Raw genomic sequence first — 20,208 nt, 5'->3', positions numbered from 1 at the left:
AATGTAAGTGTACTACATTAAATAATAAAACTCTTCAAAAAAAATTCTCAGATGGAGGCAGAAAAACCAAAAGAGCAATAAAAAGTAACAGAAATGACCAAAGTATACAAATCTAAATGAGTATTTACTGCATAAAATAATTATAATATCTTATAGAATTTAAAATATGTATAGAATTTAAATACCTGACAATAAAAGAAAAAAAAAAGAAGAGCAATTAAATGGAGTTAATGTGTTCTAAGGTCCTTGCATTGTCTGGGATGTGGTAAAAATACTAATTCACAGTCAAGAAAGTAAATTATAATCTCTATATTATAAAATAATCCTCTGTATAAAATACATAAAAATAATATACATAGAAGAATACTTAGCTGGGCACAGTGACTCATGCCTGTAATCCCAACACTTTTGGGAGGCTGAGGTGGGAGAATTGTTTGAAGCTAGGAGTTCAAGACTAGCCTGGGCAACAGAGCAAGATCCCAATTGCTACAAATAAATAAATAAATCGAATACTTAATGTATGTATAACTACAAGTTAACAGCTGAAAAACATGGATTAATTTTAAAAATTAATCAAGATAAGCCAGAGAGGAAAAAGAAAGAAAAAAAACGACATTGGACAAATAGAAAACAGCAAGCTAATAATCTATATCTAAAAATATTAGTAATTCTAGTACATGTAAAATTCATTAAAATATTCCATTAAAACTGTAAATACTGTAAGATTGGACCAAAAAACTCAACTATATACTTCTTACAAAAAAAAAAAAAAGTACATTTAAGGCCACGAAACAGTTAAAACTACAAGGATGGAAAAATACATATCATGCTAACCACTAACCAAATAAAAGCTGGTGAAGCTACAGTAATAACAGATCAAGTGAATTCTATATGCTGAAGCACTGCTAGAGATAAAGAAATAATTTCATAATGATAGAGACAACCCACCAGGATGTTTAGAAACTAAATTACATGGCCTCAAAACACACTGTCAGCCAGAACTGACAATGTCATAGTGGAGACTTTAACATGCCCCTCTGCTACCTGAAAGAACTTCACACACATACAATAAAGTAGACACAGGGAAGATCTGAAACTATCAATAAACCTGATATATTTTGATACTTACAGAACAGTATATCCAACAACTATTACATATACATTATTATTTTCAAGTACACATGGAACATTTTAAAAAGCTGACCACATGCTGGGCCATAAAGTAAAATTCAACAAACTCTAAAGAATTAGAATCATAGAAAATATTTTCTAATGTCAATATTAAGCTAAATATTAGTAATAAAATAACTAGAAAACCTAATAAACTAAATCTTCACTAGTTACCCCCAATAACTCTAAACAACCCTTGGATCAAAGAAAAAAAATCACAAAACACTTAGAAAATATTTTGAACTAAATAATAAAATATAGCATATCAAATTCGTGGAATATACCAAAAGCCATACTTAGAAACATTGATAGCTTTAAATGAAAGGGCAGCTAATCAATGGCCAATCCTCCAGTAAGTGAGAAAATGAACAGCAAATTAAGTCTGAAGAACAGAGAAGGAAGAAAATAATAAAAAGTAAAGAGTAATAATCAGGACCACTTTGAAATACCACTAGACATCCATCAGATGGGCAACACTTTTTTAAATGACAACATTACGGTGAGTAAAGGAATAATAAAACCCCTTCTCCTCTTTATGGACAAACGTGACCTTGAGTTAACTCTCTGTCCCTTTACCCAGTAAAATCAGATAGATATGGAATGTCAAGAATTTACTAAGCTGCTTTGCTTATGATGAAAATGACTCCCCACATCTGGACTGAGACATCTAGGAATAAACTACAAACGCATGATGGGACGGCACAGCTCTGAGCAATCTTGAGTGCTGTGGCTCTTACAAGCAACCTGGAAACTATGCCTACGGCACACTTACTAGAGAACGTATTTTCTATTTGGGACATGAGGCTTCTAAGCCAAGACAGCTCCCAGCACCCACAAATGTGATCTCATTCTAAGCACAACTACTGCAGTCATGTGAGTTTTATTATTTAGCCAAACCTACACACAATTAAGACTGGTAATGCAAATACCAAAGGCTGGTGAGGATGTGGGGCACCTAGTACTTTTCCACTGCTGGTGGGAATGTAAATCAGCACAATCACTTTGTAATACTGTTTGATAGCATCTACTAAAGCTAAACATAAATATCCTATATTCCAACAATGACACATGTTCAAGAATGTTCTCAGCAGTCATTTATTCATAATAGCCCAAAACAGAAAACAAATCAAACGTCCACGAATAGAATGGTAAATAAAAGTGTTGTATATTCTTAGACAGAATACTACATAGCACTGAAAATGAACCAACTCTTGCTTCATGCAACAACATGGACAAATCTCTCCGAGTTGAATAAAAAGCCAACATCATAATGCACTCTATTTATAAAGTTCAAAAACCAGCAAAAATAATGTATGGCAATAGAAATTAAAATAGGATTACATTTTGGGGTGGTAGAAGGTAATGAGAAAGCACAAAAAGGGGTTCTGGTCTGTTAGTAATATTCCATGTCAGATTTCTCTGTGAGATAAATAAGTACATTTACTCGGAAAAATTCAAGGGCTGTACCCTTATGACTTGTATGCTTTATGTACGACATATGTCAATAAAAACAATTTACTTTTTAAAAAAGTCTAAGGAGACATGAAAACCAAGCACAATGTAGGATCTTAACTTGCTATTGCATTATGAAAAAATATATACAAAAGATACTTGGAGATAACTGGAGAAACCACATCATGTTATAGAATTATTTTTAATCTTGTTAGATGTGATCATATTATAGCAGTTATATAGAATAATGTCCTTAACCTAAGGATGTGCATGCTGGAATATATAGGAAGGGAGTGAATTTATGTCTGAAACTTATTTCCAATTGGCGGGTGAGGGAGAATTAAATATAAAATAAAAATATGTATTAGGAGAGAGAAAGCAAAGAGACTCATATGTAAATAATTGATGACTCTAGGCTGAACGACATACAGGTATGCACTGTGTAGTTCTTTCAACTTTCCTGTAAATTTGAACGATATCAAAATAAAAAATTGGTGGTGGGGAGATATACTTACTGAAATCTTCAAAGCACCATCGTGAAGGAACCATGAAAGCCCAAGTTATGGGATTTAAATGCTAAATGAAAATTGTGAGACATTGTAGATTTTGATTTCCCTTTCTGTAACATTTCATCCTTCAAGAAAATCAGAGAAATAAATCCTTTACCTTCTAAAAACTGAAACAGGCAAACTGAAGACTGACGGCAAAGAAGGTTTATTGGAAGGATTAACAGACCTGTTTCATAAAAGAAAAACAAAAACAAAGAAACAACTGAGTAGACCAAGTTTTGTCTAACAAATACAACTTACCTCACTTCACTGACTGCAAATGAAAGCAAGCGCTGCAATTGAGTCTATCATTTAGTATAGTCACAATATGTTTGCTACTTCCTAGATGTGCTTATGAAGAGTAAATCATGTTTTAAAAAAAAATTCCACATAACAAATGATTCATACAATGCAGTAGTGGTGATGGCAGGTGGACTTTGTGTGTCTCCTCCCACAGATCCTGCTCAAGATCAGTGCTAATCACATACTACTTCCTAAACATCTTCCGAGTTTTTAAAAAAATAATGAAATATTCAGAAAAAAACACACAATTGAAGGTATGTACTAAAAATGTACTAAAGACAAAAATTACTGCAGTAATTTTAAATTTCATACTTAGTAATGTTTAAAAATAAAATTTGAGATAGACTTTCTGAGCCAATAGGCTTTTGAATACTGTTTATTCAAATCAAAATTCATACCACATATGGGTATAGCATGGACAGCATAAGCTTCGTAAACCAGAAATTTCCATGCATTGCTATAAGATTGCATCGGATACCTGAGACAAAAAGTTAAGAGTAAAAAACTTATAAATTATTGTATCTCACCACATATCCATTCTTGATACTTCATCAAATAATAGAAGACAAAATAGTGCTCCAACTTCAGTCACGACAGTACAATCTTCATGAAATATTAAGGAAACTAAATAAAAAGAAGCACAACTTTATGAAATATTTGTATGCCTAGAAAGAACAAACTTCAAATTTAAAACATCGTAATTTGAAGAGAAAAGAAATGCAACATTAACCCAGATAAGGTGACACTAAAACACAGGCTTTCATCTCAAACCTGTGGATGTACAAGAATCACCTGGAGGGCTTGTTAAAACAGTTTCTGATTGGACAGGTTTAAGGTGGAGCCTGTGAATATGAATTTCTAATAAGTTCTCACAGGACGCAGACGCTACCAGTCCAGGAGCGACACTTGTAGGTACACTCACTAGACACTGTCTAGTTTTAGGTAGAGAAATGAACTGATACAGCCTCTAGAAGGTTATGCCAAGTCATGTAATTCTAGCTAAAGTTTCCTCACCGAGAGATCTTATTTCACAACTTTTGCCCTTTCCTACAAACATGTGATCATAGAACTTGGATTTGACTTTAATATGTTATTCTTGGGCTGTGTCGTTGTTTTGGTTCCTGTTAATTATGACAAGATGATGGAAAAGGGAAGTGCTCTGAACAGATAGACTTAACACTAGAGCTTTACTACTTACTACTTAGCTAAGTGCCCTGGTCCGATTCTTTATCATTAAGTGTAAGTTCCCACATCTATAATGATCCCAAAGCTACAATTTCTCAATGCTTCAAACCTAAGAAATGCTAAACAAAGAAGTATGATGTTATCTCACAGGAATAACAACATAATACACAGTTAGCAAATTCAGGGAAGCAGGAATAAGAAATAAGTTTTGAGAGAAGGTATTTTTCCTAACTGCTAGAAAAGAAAATCATCCTTATGTAATTGACATGATTAAAACTAGGAAGAAAAAAAGTAAAGAAACAGAGAACATGTAAAAATTAACTTATAATAAAATAGACATTTCACATCAGTGATAAAGAGAATGAACCATAATATTTCCAAATAAATAAGAAATTACAGCAATGCCTTTGCCTGATTTAAAATTTAATTTTTTTAAACAACACTTGAAACACAGGAAAAGTGTTTTCAATCTCGAACTAGAGAAAGTCCTACTTGAAGAGCATGATGAAAAATTGCCCAACTGCCATAACAGAAAAGCTCTATATATTTCCATAAAATATTTAAGTTTAAGGTTAAAAATATAATAATAAATAAATTGAAAGGATAGAAAAGTTGAACGAAAATATTAATCAAGTAAAATCAAGCATAAGGATTGTGTCTATCTTATAATTAAAACACCCTACAAGTCACTAAAAAGAAATTAAATACAACACGAAAATAGGTAATCCATAGATTATGAAATTTGAATAGATAATATATGAAAAGATAACTTCACTAAAACTAAGAAAATACAACAATTATATATTTTTACCTGTAAGATTAAAAACTTTTAATGAGACATATTCAGTGTTAGCAAAGTTGTAATGAAAATAAGCATTTTTAAACACCTTTGGTGAGAGTGATTTGGAAAGGAACTTAACCATTATCTTATAAAATCTCTTTGACGTAGGAATTGCAACACAGAATGCACAAAGACGATCACACAACATGATTACTGTCATGGTGAAAAATCTAAAACAAATACCCAGTAACACAGCAAACTGAAATTCTGAAACACCAATGCAGTTGTTCTTAGGGTTTTTTAAAGAATGTATACTCACATAAAATAATATGGAAGGATATTCAAGTTACATTTCCAGTTGAAAAAAGGAAGCAACACAATACTGTAATATATAGAATGAAAACTACATGTGTGTGTAGAAAAAAATCATTTGGAATAATACATTCCTAATCATAACTAGAACAGTCTTCTTTGGGGAAATTGAGAAAGAGAAGAAAATATAAACTTTTAGAATTTGTATAGTTCTATATTTCCTGAATTTTTACAGTGAGTATGTGTAGGTCTGTGATTATTTAAAACAAAAACAAACAAAGGTAAGAAAGTTTAGATTTTCTCTCAGTAGCAAAGTAAATAACCCAATAACCATTTTTTGGTTATAACCTTGGCCAAGTTGCTAAATCTCTCTAGACTTCACACTAAGATGGTATAGTAAATGATTTCTAAGTTAATTTCTAACCCTGAAACACAGTATAGAATTCTGTCATAACATAAAGTTTATAATTCAAAGCAGTGTTATCTGAGAAGTTATTTATTCTACTCCTTTGATCCACTCTCCATGCTACAGAAATAATCTTCCTAAAACACACACTCGCCTGTTTAACAACCTTAAACGGCTCCTCACTGCTGTTTAATAAGACCTCCCAGGCCCTGCACGAACTGCCCTCCCTGTCTCATTCCATCATTTCCCCTTCACTCCACCCTCCCCAAATCCAGCCAGCTCCATCTCAAACACATCAATCTCTCATACACATAACCATGGCTCCCTCTATCTAGAAGTCAGTCTTGCCTACTTGAACTCCTACTCGTTTCTGAAATTCCATCTTAGATGCCACATTCCCTAGAAACAATCGCTGATACTTATCACCAACCAATCTGACCAGCACGTCCTCTGGCACCAGGAATCCCCAACTATAAGTATTATTGTGGTGTACTGTATATTTACTCGTCAATGTCTCCAACTCTACTGTAAGCTCCAAGAGGGTCACTGACCATGCTCATCAATATAGCCCAAGGGCCTAGCACTGTACCTACCACAAAGCATGTACTTAATAAACATCTGCTGAGAAACGGGTTTTCTTGGTTAAGCAGCTGGTTAAAAATCCATTTTTCGGCCAGGCATGGTGGCTCATGCCTGTAACTCCAGCACTTTGGGAGGCCAAGGTAGGTGGATCACATGAGGTCAAGAGTTCGAGACCAGCCTGGTCAACATGGAGAAACCTAGCCTCTACTAAACATTCAAAAATTACCCAGGTATGGTGGCAAGCACCTGTAATCCCAGCTACTCGGGAGGCTGAGGCAGGAGAAATGCTTGAACCCGGGAGGCAGAGGTTGCAGTGAGCCAAGATCGTGCCACTGCACTCCAGCCTGGGCAACAAGAGTGAAACTCTGTCTCAATAAATAAATAAATAAGTAAAATTTTTCCTGAAACTAAATCCATTAATGGGGGATACTATATTCATTCTCAGACTCATTGAAAGTAATTTCCACAAACAGCAATGAAATAGAAAAACTGAAATACTGAAAAGGGTATAGATTATATTGCCTTGGAACATGCTTTTGAATCCAGTAGGTGTTCATAATAAGCTCCATGCTTGAATAATTAAAATGAAAACTATAAATGAAAAGGTAAACTAGGAACTACATTCAAATGAATGAATAAGAAGACAATTATTAACAGGATTAAAGAAAACTAAAAATCTATAACTGCTGCTCTTTCAGATGATCAGTCTATACAACAATCCTATAAAAACGTTATAGTCTACTCAAAATGTTATGAGCCTAAACACACTGAATCTGTTTAAAGCTTTACCTGGTTTTACTGCTGCTACTTAAATAAACTGCATCTTACTCACTTGGCAAGCAGAAGCCAACAGGAGGAAAAAATGCTAAAATAAAAGTGCTATATTGTAATAACATGTTTTGAACATAAATCTCACTTATCTCCTATATGCCTGATAATAGACAAGATGAAGCACATTCAGATGCTTGGCCTACATGACTCCTGTAGAATATTAAAAAGCAGTGGCCTAAATCTCTAAGAAAGAAAATAGTACAAAATGTTACCAAAGTCTCCATTGAGAAAAAAAAAAAAAGACAGGCAGGACAAAACAACATGAGATGTGTTCATCTAACACCTTACTAAATTAGAATCAAATTAAAATGGGTTTTTAAAACCACACTTTGTAGAATGTAATAAATTTAGGCTCAAAGTCATTTAGGATGGTCTAGTTTCTACCCACACAGGTTGAGTCTATACTCTTAACACCTATCAAATGAAATAATCAGACAAAATGTACCAAGATCCAAAGGTACAAGCAAAACAAGAAAGACGAAAGACATATTGGAAAAAAGATAGTAATAACAGCAACTGCAACTTTCTCTCTTTATAGGTAATAGTTTACTGTCTGAGCACCAGATGACATCTACATCAAGGTACAAAGAACAATCAGAGGTTTCAGCCTTTCTCAGCTCTAGGCTCCACTCAGTAACAAGATTATAAAGCAATTTCCACAAAAATATTAAACATTTTCCATTGTGATTAGTTTTTAGTAGTGTGGTTCAGCAATAAATGCTGATGTTCTAATAGTAAAATAAAAAGTAGATGTGACTTACAATTAAAGAAGAAACACTTAAAACTTAAGAACAATCTAATTATTAGCAGATTTTCTTTTATTTACCTCTGAATAACAGGGTCAAAAGAGAAGACTGTTGTGAGAGGGAAACGCGCATGACTGGATCGCCACATAAAACCTTCCTCAAGAGTGTGAGGCATGGTTGTACCAAACATTCTACAACCTGGGCCAGGAGGAAAAACACAGCTCTTTTATTTTCACCAATTATCAGGTGAGATCAAACATACCACAATATTATCTTACTCTAAATTTTATGCTTTGTCATCAAATTACCTGAAACTAAAACGTAAATAAATACTAGGAATTACTTTCCACTGAAAGTAAGTTTTGTATATACCTCTGCTTGCCTATCTTATGCAAATTTTTAAATTCGTTTTCCTTTATACAGACTCCACTTTTAGAATTTAAAAAAATGAATGAGATAGGAGGTGTTACTTAGGATTTAAAATCCAAGTACTCATCCAAACTCTGCTCAGTTCAATTTCAGATCTGATTAATAACAACAGACTGTAAAACAATGTCTAGATGCAAATTAGCCTTACCTTGCCATCTTGACTCACACATTCATTTAAATACTCAATTATTTTGTCAGTTAAGCATAACTTTTTCACCATAGCATGCATTTTAATATCTGTAGATAAAAAAAAAAGTTACTAAAAGTTAAAGAACTCTTTTTGTAGTTTAAAAAACATATTTTGAAATACTCAGAACTGATATCCACACAACCTTCAAACTATTAAAAACACTTAGACCTGGGGTTAACATCGGAGTACAAAACTTTTAACTTTTTACTTTATACACTTGTCCAATTTGAAAATGTTTAAGTAAAAAGCATATCTTACTTCTGTAACATAAAAAACAAAACTATAAAAAAAGAATTATGGAACTAGTTCAGACTCTGAAAACTAAGAGAATTTTAAGTGTACAAATGAATGCTTATATTTATACATGGCAAATTATCTTCTTTATATTATTTCATTGACTCGTCCAAATTTATCACTTCAAATGTTTATAATTCTCCACAAGCTCATGTGTAAAATATGACTTACAACATGAACATTTTTCTATCAATAAAAAATCTCTAACCTCAAACTATTAATAGCAAATATAAAAGGAACAAGATTATAATACACTATATATTTCTGGAGAACATGAGCTTCTTTTTAATAAGCATATATTCACATATCATGTTTGTAATAAAAAAGTTTTTGTATACACACAAAAAAATTTTATATGTATAGATATGCGCACCCACACACACAAATGTTACCAGAACCCAAAACTATAATTGCCTATATATTCGTTACAAGTATGTAACAACTTGCAGACAAATTTTCTCCCATATTCTCATTAGGAAAAAACACACACACACACACACACACACACACACACGGATATTGAAGGGGTAGCTATCACTGTAAGGATCTTTAGCTGCTACCTAAAAAAATATTTTCCATTGCCCCCCACTATAGTGCATACCAAAATTATAAGGCATACTTTTGAGATGTTAACAATATTGAAGGAATTCTCTTTAATGAGTTTTTCTTGATCTTTTTTTTAAACAGGGCTTTCCACATTTTCTAGTCTTATTTTCTGTAGTCTGTGTTATCATTGTTAAAACTATAAATACGTGGAATATGTTTTTTCAAATTACTCTCTCATCCCAGTTTCCACTAATGTCAAGACAAGAAGTGCTAACCATAAAAATCTTTTTATGTAAACTCAAAGTTTTCATTTCTCATAAATATTAAAGTACATACATCACATATGGAGAAAAATTCAAAACTAACCCAAAGAAGAAAAACCTATGGAATAACAACACTACAAACAAAGCTAACAGTGTATTACACTAGTTGTTTTTAAAAATAAACATTTATACACTGTGGAATACTATGCAGTCATAAAAAAGGATGAGTTCATGTCCTTTGCAGGCACATGGATGAAGCTGGAAACCATCATTCTCCGCAAACTATCACGAAGACAGAAAACCAAACACCACATGTTCTCACTCATAGGTGGGAATTGAACAACGAAATCACTTGGACGCAGGGTGGGGAACATCACACTCCCGGGCCTGTCTCGGGGATGGGGGCTGGGGAAGGGATAGCATTAGGAGAAAAACCTAATGTAAATGATGAGTTGATGGGTGCAGCAAACCAACATGGCACATGTATACCTATGTATCAAACCTGCACATTGTGCACATGTACCCTAGAACTTAAAGTATAATTTAAAAAATAAATAAACGTTTAAAGAAAAGGCAAAGCTACAGTGTACTGTTTTTATTTTACCTACCACAAAAGTATTATTTAATTAAGTTCCCTAAGCAAGATGGTACAAATCAAAAACATGATGCATGCACTCAGTAAACTGAGGAAGGAACATGCACTTCACTATTGGAAATATACTAATATTTTAGAAAGAAGATAATTCTATCGAACGGCATTTTACAGGTTAAATAATAAGGGGTTAGCAAACTTGTTCTGTAAAGAACCAGGTAGTAAGCATGTTGTTAGGTTTTGTTAGACAGACACATACGGTTTCTTGCACATTCTTTGGTTTTAGTTTGGTTTTGTTAACAACTCTAAAGATGCAAAAACCATTCTTGAGGGCTATCAAAAAAAAAAGGCCACAGGCTGGATCTGGCCCATAAACCATAGTTGCCAACTCCTGCCAGTACCACACAGCAATCTAAAATTCTATTATCAGCAGTACAGCAATCATTTTCCTTAAGATGCATTACCTTGCATAATCACAGCTAACTGTTCGGCAGCTGACTTTCTCAAAACAAGATCAACATCATCTGAGGTGAAGATTTCATACACCTTTTCAACAGTCTCCGACTACAAACCAAAAAAAAAAAAAAAACCCAAAATTACATTTATCTGCTTCCAATTCTCCAATAAGATTTTACAGTTTATGCCCTATGAACAAAAGCACCAAAAATCAACTTACTTAAATAACCAATGTATTTACATGTAAATTCACACAATGCTGGATTAAGTAAGTAGTTCTGTATTTAGATCTTCGAGGAATTGCCACACTGCTTTTCACAATGGTTGAACTAATTTACACTCTCATTAACAGTGTGTAAGTATTCCCTATTCTCCACAACCTCACCAGTATCTGCTATTTTTTGACTTTTAATAATAGCCATTCCGGCCGGGTGCGATGACTCATGTCTGTAATCCCAGCACTCTGGGAAGCTGAGGGTGGGCAGATCATCTGAGGTCAGGAGTTCGAGATACGCTTGGCCAACATGGTGAAACCCCATCTCCACTAAAAATACAAAAGGCCAACATGGTGAAACTCCGTCTCTACTAAAAATACAAAAATTAGCTGGGCATGGTGGTACACACCTGTAATCCCAGCTACTCAGGAGGCTGAGACAGGAGAATCGCTTGAACCCAGGAGGCAGAGGTGGCAGTGATCTAAGATCACACCACTGCACTCCAGCCTGGGCAACAACAGTGAAACTCCGTCTCACAAAAAAAAAAACCAGCCATACTGACTGGTGTGAGATGGTCCCTCATAGCAGCTTTGACTTGCATTTCTCTAATTATCAGTGATATTGAGCTCTTTTCCATATGCCTTTTGGCCACATGTATGTCTTCTTTTGAAAAATGTCTGTTCTGTCCTTTATCCACTTTTTAATGGAGTTGTTTTTTTCTTGTAAATTTGTTTAAGTTCCTTATAGATGTTGGAAACCCAAAGAAATACAAATCATTCTACCATAAAGACGCATGCACGTGTATTGTTCACTGCAGCACTATTCACAATAGCAAACACACGGAATCAACCTACATGCCCATCAATGGCAGACTGGATAAAGAAAATGTGGTACATATATACCATAGAGTACTGTGCAACCTTAAAAAAGAACGAGATCATGTCTTTTGAGGGAACATGGATGAAGCCGGAGGCCACTATCCTTAGCAAAAAAACACAGGAACATAAAACCAAATACTGCATGTTCTCACTTATATGCAAGAGCTAAATAATGAAAACACAAGGACACAAAGAGGGGAACAACGGACACTGGGGCCTACCTGAGGGTGGCGGGTAGGAGGTGGGAGAGAATCTGAAAAGTAACTATTGGGTACTAGGCTTAATACCAGGGTGATGAAATAATCTGTACAACAAACCCCATGACACGAGTTTACCTATATAACAAACCTACAGATGTACCCCAAACCCGAAATGAAAGTTTAAAATAAATACATAAATAAATAAAATTTGCAACAATGATGCAGTAGGTCAGGAAGGAACTTAAGGTCTAAAATAAAGAGTCATCATGTTAAGTAAGTTTTCTTTTTTTTTTTTTTTTTTGGAGACAGGGTCTCACTCTCGTCACCCAGGCTGGAGTGAAGTGGTGCAATCTCAGTTCACTGCAGCCTCGACTTCCTGGGCTCAGGTGATTCTCCTACCTCAGCCTCCCAAGTTGCTGGGACTACAAGCATGTACCACCAAACCCAGCTAATTTTTTTGTATTTTTTAGTAGAGACAGGGTTTCACCATATTGCCTAGGCTGGGCTCAAGTGGTCCACCCATCTCAGCCTCCCATGGTGCTGGGATTACAGGCATGAGCCACTGTGCCCAGCCCCTCTCTTCTTAATATACATTTTTGCTAGGAAGTTATTCATAACCCATTAATCCATTAGCAACCTCACAAAGGTAACAGAAAACATCCATGTTCCCTAACATCTTTATAGGTAGTACCAGGCTAACCTGAGAAGAGCGACCCAGACCTATAACTCAAGATTTCTCTGTTGCTCCCAGAAGCCACCAGCTGGTGTTCCCATGGACCTCTCCATTCTTTCTCTTAGAAGACCCCAGAGCGAACAGCACTCTGGGACTTGCTGTCCAGCACCCCTTCAAAGCTACCCCAGACAAGTCCCTTACTGTCACTTCATGCTAGAACAGAGTCTGAGGTGGCAAAACCAGCATCAGGAAAAAGGGACAAGAAAGTAACAAAGATGAAGCTCCTTTCTCCCACTCACTGCTATCTTCCAGTCCTAACAAGGATTCACAGAAGACGTGTTAGAGAGGCCCCTCCCTGCCTTCCTCCACACATCAGGACACAGGAGTGACTACCAATGGCTTGGTACTCAGGGAAGTCCCAACCAGAGCTGGTATGTGGCCAGTGGAAGACTCTCCAATCCTCCTGCCAGCACTGTCATACAGCCCTGAACATTCAGGTTAGAGGAACATAATGTGTTTCCCCATTAAAAAGCAAACAAACAAACAAACCTACTGTATCACACGTGGCTCTACCATACTACTACAGGCCTTGGCAAGTTAGTCTAAAATAAAACAGACAGATTGCAAACGTGAAGTGAAATGAGAAAGTACAAAACACAGCAATGAATCCATGAAAACAGTGGACTAGTGGACAGCTTTCTTTATAGAATTCTGCATCAGTCCAGCATGCTATAGGTACAGTCCTAGCTAAAGACAGGGAAATGTATTTACAGCCTCTGCCCGTCGTTCCCCTTCCCACCTCCTGTCAAATCAGTGGCGGCATTCAATTCTCATAGGAGTGCAAACCGTATTGTAAATTAGGTGTGTGAGGGATCTTGGTTGTCTGCTCCTTACAAGAATCTAACTAACGTCTGATGATCTGTCGCTGTCTCCCATCACCCCCACATGGGACTGTCTAGTTGCAGGAAAACAAGTTCAGAGCTCCCATTGATTCTACATTATGGTGAGCTATACAATTACTTCACTGTGTATTACAATGTAATAATAATAGAAATAAAGTACACAATAAATATAATGCACTTGAATCATCCCAAAACCACACTCCTGCCCCGATCCATGGAAAAATTGTCCTGTGAAACTGGTCCCTAGTGCCAAAAAGGTTGGAACCACTGCAATGAATCAACATATCCAGAAGCCAGATACAGCCAGAACACAATTTCAAACCAGCCCTGAATCCCCACACTCCTCTCCCTCCCCAGGACATACACAAACTGAAGAATGTCACATAAAATACAAGATATAAAAATGTATCAAATTACCACCCAGTAATAAACTCAAAATTTATAGTCACCTTAATAACCAGCTCTCTTCTGTCATCCAGTTTGAGTTCGATAGGTTTCTTCACAATGAATAAATTCGTAACTCTGGAGAGAACTCCGGCGTCTATCAGAGGACGCTTTGTGTCAGCCCCGTCTTCACTGGTCAGATGGAACGCTAAAAGCTTTAACGCTAGTGAGCGGACCCTAAGAACACAAAGTACTGAAGTCGAACTGTCGTGACATACAAATGTCTATTGTAAAAGGGCTTGTAATTACAAGTAATTCTATATCAACAAAATATAATAAGTAGACACAATTACACTGCCATTACTAGTAATAATTTACTTCTAAAAAATCTTGGATATATAACTATAATGATTTATTCAAGTTATAAAATAAACATCAGAAACAAAAAATAATAACTACAAATGAGACAGACTCACTGAGATTAAATATCAGTAAACTTCAATAAGTACATCTGGGCCGGGCGCGGTGGCTCAAGCCTGTAATCCCAGCACTTTGGGAGGCCGAGACGGGTGGATCATGAGGTCAGGAGATCGAGACCATCCTGGCTAACACGGTGAAACCCTGTCTCTACTAAAAAATACAAAACACTAGCCGGGCAAGGTGGCGGGCACCTGTAGTCCCAACTACTCCGGAGGCTGAGGCAGGAGAATGGCGTAAACCTGGGAGGCGGAGCTTGCAGTGAGCTGAGATCAGGCCACTGTACTCCAGCCTGGGCGACAGAGCGAGACTCCGTCTCAAAAAAAAAAAAAAAAATTAGTACATCTGGGAATTATTAAATCTATAACTCCTGTCTTCAAATCTAGTGACCTATTCTCAACCATAAAAAGCATCGCAGACTGCTGACCACAGTCCAAACGTTAAGATGAATCCTCAGGAGAGTAATGACGCTCATAAGGGAAGTGTGATAACACTACAATGTATCAAAATCTCCTTACATCAGGGGTCAAACAGATTCCTGCCAAATATGAAAATACAAATACTTTTTCCTTATCTGGAAGGGATTAGGAATAAACTCAGCTGAGTGGGGAGGTGGGAGACTTTTCAAGAAAAGTTTAAATACTGTATGCCACTGAACAATGAAATAGAGAAACAGAAAAACCACCCAGTGGACAAAGGTCACTGAGGCGGCAGATATTGAAACAACCATGTATCCGTCACTCCTCTGACAGGTTCTTGAACTACCTGGAAACTGGACAAATTTCAAGCAATAATACAAGTTGCCAGGTTTTAAGAACTACCTATAAGACAACAATTAAAACATGCATCCTTAGAGTGGCCCTCCTACTACAGATGAGAGCAGGCTGCCTTCTGGATGTAGGCCTGCCACCCTGAGCCCCTGCATCATAACTTTTATCTCACTTTATGACAATTAATAATGAAGAATAATCGATAATAAGAGCTATATTCCCCGTTACACGCTAAATGCTGAAAGGGCAGGGCCCATGTCTGTGTTGCGTGCTGCTACCCTTCCATAGCTCACAGATATATAGTAAGACACCCAATAACTACGTCCTGAATCTAACACAAAGTAGATATTTACTGCAATATTGTTAACAGATAACATCTCCAGAGGACTAATAAGTCAGGCAAACTTTCTCCCTCTCCATTTCCTGAGTTACCTCAAGAGAGCTTAGAAAGGCTAAACACCTACCTAATAGTTTTCCTTTGTTCCTTATATTCTAAGTCAATGATAACCATATTCACATTTGGGGTTGTCCGTTGAGAGACAGGTATCATCCCTAGTAAAGGCGGCTACAGATGAGATATGTAAAGCAGGTATTTATGCATCTTGTTCTCTGTTATAATTTAGCATCTTTTTAGGTTTAGCACAGGATGCCAGAATTCGGTTATTCCTATACATGTATATAATTCTTTAATGCTTTTGAGTACAGTCATGTACTGTGTAACAATGTTACAGTCAACAGTGGATCACATATACAACAGAGGTCTCATAGGATTATATTACTATATTTCTCTAAACCTCTTCTATGCTTAGATACACAAACGCCACTGTTACAACTGCCTATGGTATCCAGTACAGTAACATGCAGTACAGGTTTGTAGCCTAGAAGCAATAGGCTATATGATATAGCCTAGGTATGTATGTAGTAAGTTATTATTACTTAGTTTTGTGTACGATACATTCTATGATGTTCACACAAGGACAAAATCACCTAACAAAGCATTTCTCAGGATGCATCCATGTCATTAAGCAACGCATGACTGTGTATTTATGTATAAGGTACTCTATGAAGTTCTAAGAATACAAGATTAGCCAATGGACAGGGTTTCTGTCCTCATGGAGTTTATGGATGGGTTGGTGGGATGGGGCAGAATTAATACAATAAGGAAAACAAATACGTCATTTGAATTGTTTTAAGTTCTGTATAATAGAGAATTATCTTACCCAAAGAAAGATTTGGCCTTGCCTTGCGCTACGCTCCTGGGGATGTCCTACCTTAGAATGTCTTTATTAAACTGAGGACCTTGAGCCCCCCGAAAAGCAAACAAGAAATGACCCCTACTGTGTTAATTCTCCAAATTGGGGGTTTGTTCAAGTAAAGAGTACCACACTAGCACGTTAATTAACAGGGAAGAGCCTTTCTGCATGCGTAGAAGACAACCCCTGAGAATACAAGCACATTAACTCCCTCTGCCCTACTTCTTCCTGTATCACCCGTAACACTACTCTCTATACGGCAGAGATATTTTAAAGACTCTATAACTTTCCTTCTTCCATTCTCTTAATGGTTTAGTTAACTTCCACCTGCTTCCTTATTTTTCAGTCCAATGATCTGTCTATAAATAAGCTGCTGTATTTTCCTGATGTAGGCTTTGGGAAACACAAATTATCCACTGTCAAAAGAATGTCTGTCCACTCTTCCTAGCCTTTTCAACCAACTATTCCTCTTTATCCCTGCTTATCCATCTCGACTCTAAGCATTTTTTTCTTTTTTCAGTAAGGGAAAATCTAACCACTGTTACCTAAAAATAATAATAGAAAAGATTCATGTTGCAATGACAGAGAAGGGAAAAAAACAGTATCATTCTCCTTCTTTTCATTAATTAAAACAATGCTTATATTAATGGCGGTCAAAGAAAGGATACATTTTCAGTTTCCCAAGTAAGAACACAGCTATATGGGATTAAAATATCTACATAACTCTGGTATATGAGACAACTGGCCTACTACATTCACAAAAAACTTAATATTCAAAACAGATGTTTACAAAAGGATCACTCCAGCAGGCTAACAATTTATAAAGAGAAGATGGGAAAGCACTATAATTTTTACCACCTATTTATCTCCATGGCTCTCCAACTTGAGCCATTTATCTCCATGGCTCTACTAACTACTGAGCAGCACTTAGTAGCAGTCCTATAACATAGGCTGATCTGGCAAGGAATAACTTGGCTGTAAAACGGATGAAAGTCAGCAAGTACAAAAAAGACTTTGCATCTGCTTAGTTTCATGCATTAGTTTCCTCTAGTGATGGAGTACCACCCTCCTGAAAAATTAGTTTTCTTTCAAATTATATATAGTTACTATACTTTCTTAGCATGTTTCCATTAATCTTCGATGTTCACAAGATTATGTCGTACTCACGATGGCTTTTTCACTAGCAAAAGTCGCAGCATGGACTTTAATCGGGTAGTACACGGAAGAATCTCTTCTGTGTCAGAACTTGCTTTGCTTAGAAGGAGAATGCAGTTACCCAAAGGATCTTCTGTGTCGGCATAGCCCTAATAGATTTGTTTTTAAAGAGAAATTATTGTCTAATTATATACATAACTTTTCAACTTGAAAATAAGAATTGTATTGTCCTATCAGCAACTCATAAATGTCTTTCGATTCAGTTGAATAAAATAGTCATTTTTTAAAATAACCTCTATGAGCTAAGGAGCCTAAATAAAACTGTATTTAAAAGAAAATACACATACATACAGGAGAACTTCAGGAAAACATGCCAACCTTCTTGACACTTTGCTGATCTTTCTATTTTCTAAGATTCTAACAGTAGCACCTCTCCTCAGTGAAGCACCTTACAGATCCTCAGCCCATCCCCACCCTAAGAAGATGGAGTGCTCTAAATGCTACACGCATGGAATAGGACCCTGTGAGTCTCAAGGCACAAGGTCCGGGCTCTCTCTTCTAAAAGAGGACTGTGCTTATGACGGCACTTCTGAACTCCACCTTTTCATCCAAAAGAGACAGAAACCTGACTCCTTTAATGTTCAGAAGGATTGCTTTAAAAAAAAAAAAAAGCTGTTTCCAGGAGCATGTTAATTAAGGCATCAATCTAATCATATATATGCATGGATAGAATTCATGAGGCAAGTTAGTTGTTATGTAAGGTCTGCTTAAAAAGCAGTTAGCTCTGCCCAAAGGCCTTTATATAAGGTTGAGTTCTATTTTTCACAGTCAATGCTGTGAATGCACCTCACTTTTTAACCTCCCACCCAGATATATAAAATATATACAGACAAATTGGCTATCCTTGTTTAACTTTCTGCCAGAAACAAGACAGCCACCCACTTCCTGTTCACTTATCCCCAGCGCCTTCACAGCTTCTCTTCATTTCTCTCACAACATGACAGTTTTGCTGTTTGCATGCGTTTAAAGCAATGACACCCAGCCAAAGATAAATGGTATCATAAAAAGTGAATTTCACGAATACCTGTAGTATTGGAATGACAGGACAGAGAGACTCAATAAACTTGTTCCAGGTCAGTGCTGTCATCATCAATCGTCCCTGAAGCAGGTATAACAGAATGGCCTTGGCAGCAATGTTCACCTGCTCAACAACACAGACCCGACAAACCAGTCAAATGAGATGTCCCGCTAGGTCACCTGACACACCTGTAACATTTTATAACATCTGGAAAGATGCTATAATTAACATCTCTTTCAAATGTTCGTATTTCCATAGCATCATCTTACATTCTGTTCTGTTCTTCTTCCTTAATGATTTCTACTTTCTTACCTTAAAGTACATTTGTCCCTTGAGTAAAACTTTCCCTAACTGAAGTAATCTGCTTACTACCTGTACTGTATAGTTCTCTACATCTTAGATGAAAAATGTAAGTAAACTGATCTGAATTTTTTGAAATCATATGTGTCCTGTATTTTTATTGCCACATTTTATGTAACATTTATTTTTATTTAAATTAACACTTCAAGTGAACCAATGTACCAAAGACAGGTTTCTTTTCAGTTTCTCACCATGCTATCTAAACTATATCAGCATATCACCTTGATTTAGCTGAGCATCTAAATTACAGTAATATTTTCACTGATTTTTAACGTCATACCTCACTTTTGGGGTCTTGAATGCCAAATACAGAGATTTCATACAGAACTTTTGGATGAAGTAGAAAATGAATTCCATTGCAAAGTGAAGACACAGATTTAGTGACATTATGGACACCTAAACATTCCTGTAAAATAATATTAAAAAGTATTTTTAAATTAGCAACACTGATTTTTCCAAAAGATCCATCTTTCTTCTGTTTACAATCCAATTTCTATTTTCGTTTTTACTTCACTGAAACTTTTTTTAACAATAGAGAATGAAAAAGATTCTCCTAACAGTTTCTTAGTCTGTATGGGATGCAGATTATGTTACCTTCTGCCAACAAGCATAATCATGATAAATTAAGTAAACAAATGGCTGAGACAACCATAATCTTTAAGTTATTCATAATGATAGACACAAAGGACATAAACACAATAAGAAACTTATCCTAAGGTGTTTGCATTTTACTTACAAAGGTTGGGAAAGAAAAATTCAACATGAAAGGACTTCAAG

At 36.0% G+C, this 20,208-nt stretch overlaps 1 protein-coding gene across 1 annotated transcript in view; it reads right to left on the bottom strand.

The window, feature by feature from the left end:
* RTTN (rotatin) overlaps positions 1-20,208 on the bottom strand; it is a 178,326-nt gene that overhangs the window by 111,431 nt on the left and 46,687 nt on the right. The window contains exons 15-23 of the mRNA XM_026455194.1: positions 19,712-19,837; positions 19,078-19,194; positions 18,006-18,142; positions 14,404-14,575; positions 11,095-11,194; positions 8,894-8,982; positions 8,397-8,514; positions 4,001-4,097; positions 3,289-3,357 (exon numbers count right to left, since the gene is read on the bottom strand). Of these exons, the coding sequence (XP_026310979.1) occupies positions 3,289-3,357; positions 4,001-4,097; positions 8,397-8,514; positions 8,894-8,982; positions 11,095-11,194; positions 14,404-14,575; positions 18,006-18,142; positions 19,078-19,194; positions 19,712-19,837 (1,025 nt within the window). The remainder of the gene's footprint in view (positions 1-3,288; positions 3,358-4,000; positions 4,098-8,396; positions 8,515-8,893; positions 8,983-11,094; positions 11,195-14,403; positions 14,576-18,005; positions 18,143-19,077; positions 19,195-19,711; positions 19,838-20,208) is intronic.

Source organism: Piliocolobus tephrosceles, chromosome 18, assembly GCF_002776525.5.
Source record: "Piliocolobus tephrosceles isolate RC106 chromosome 18, ASM277652v3, whole genome shotgun sequence".
Taxonomy (NCBI): domain Eukaryota; kingdom Metazoa; phylum Chordata; class Mammalia; order Primates; family Cercopithecidae; genus Piliocolobus; species Piliocolobus tephrosceles.
The sequence above is the reverse complement of the archived record's forward strand: the minus strand, read 5'-3'. Positions and strand labels throughout refer to the sequence as shown.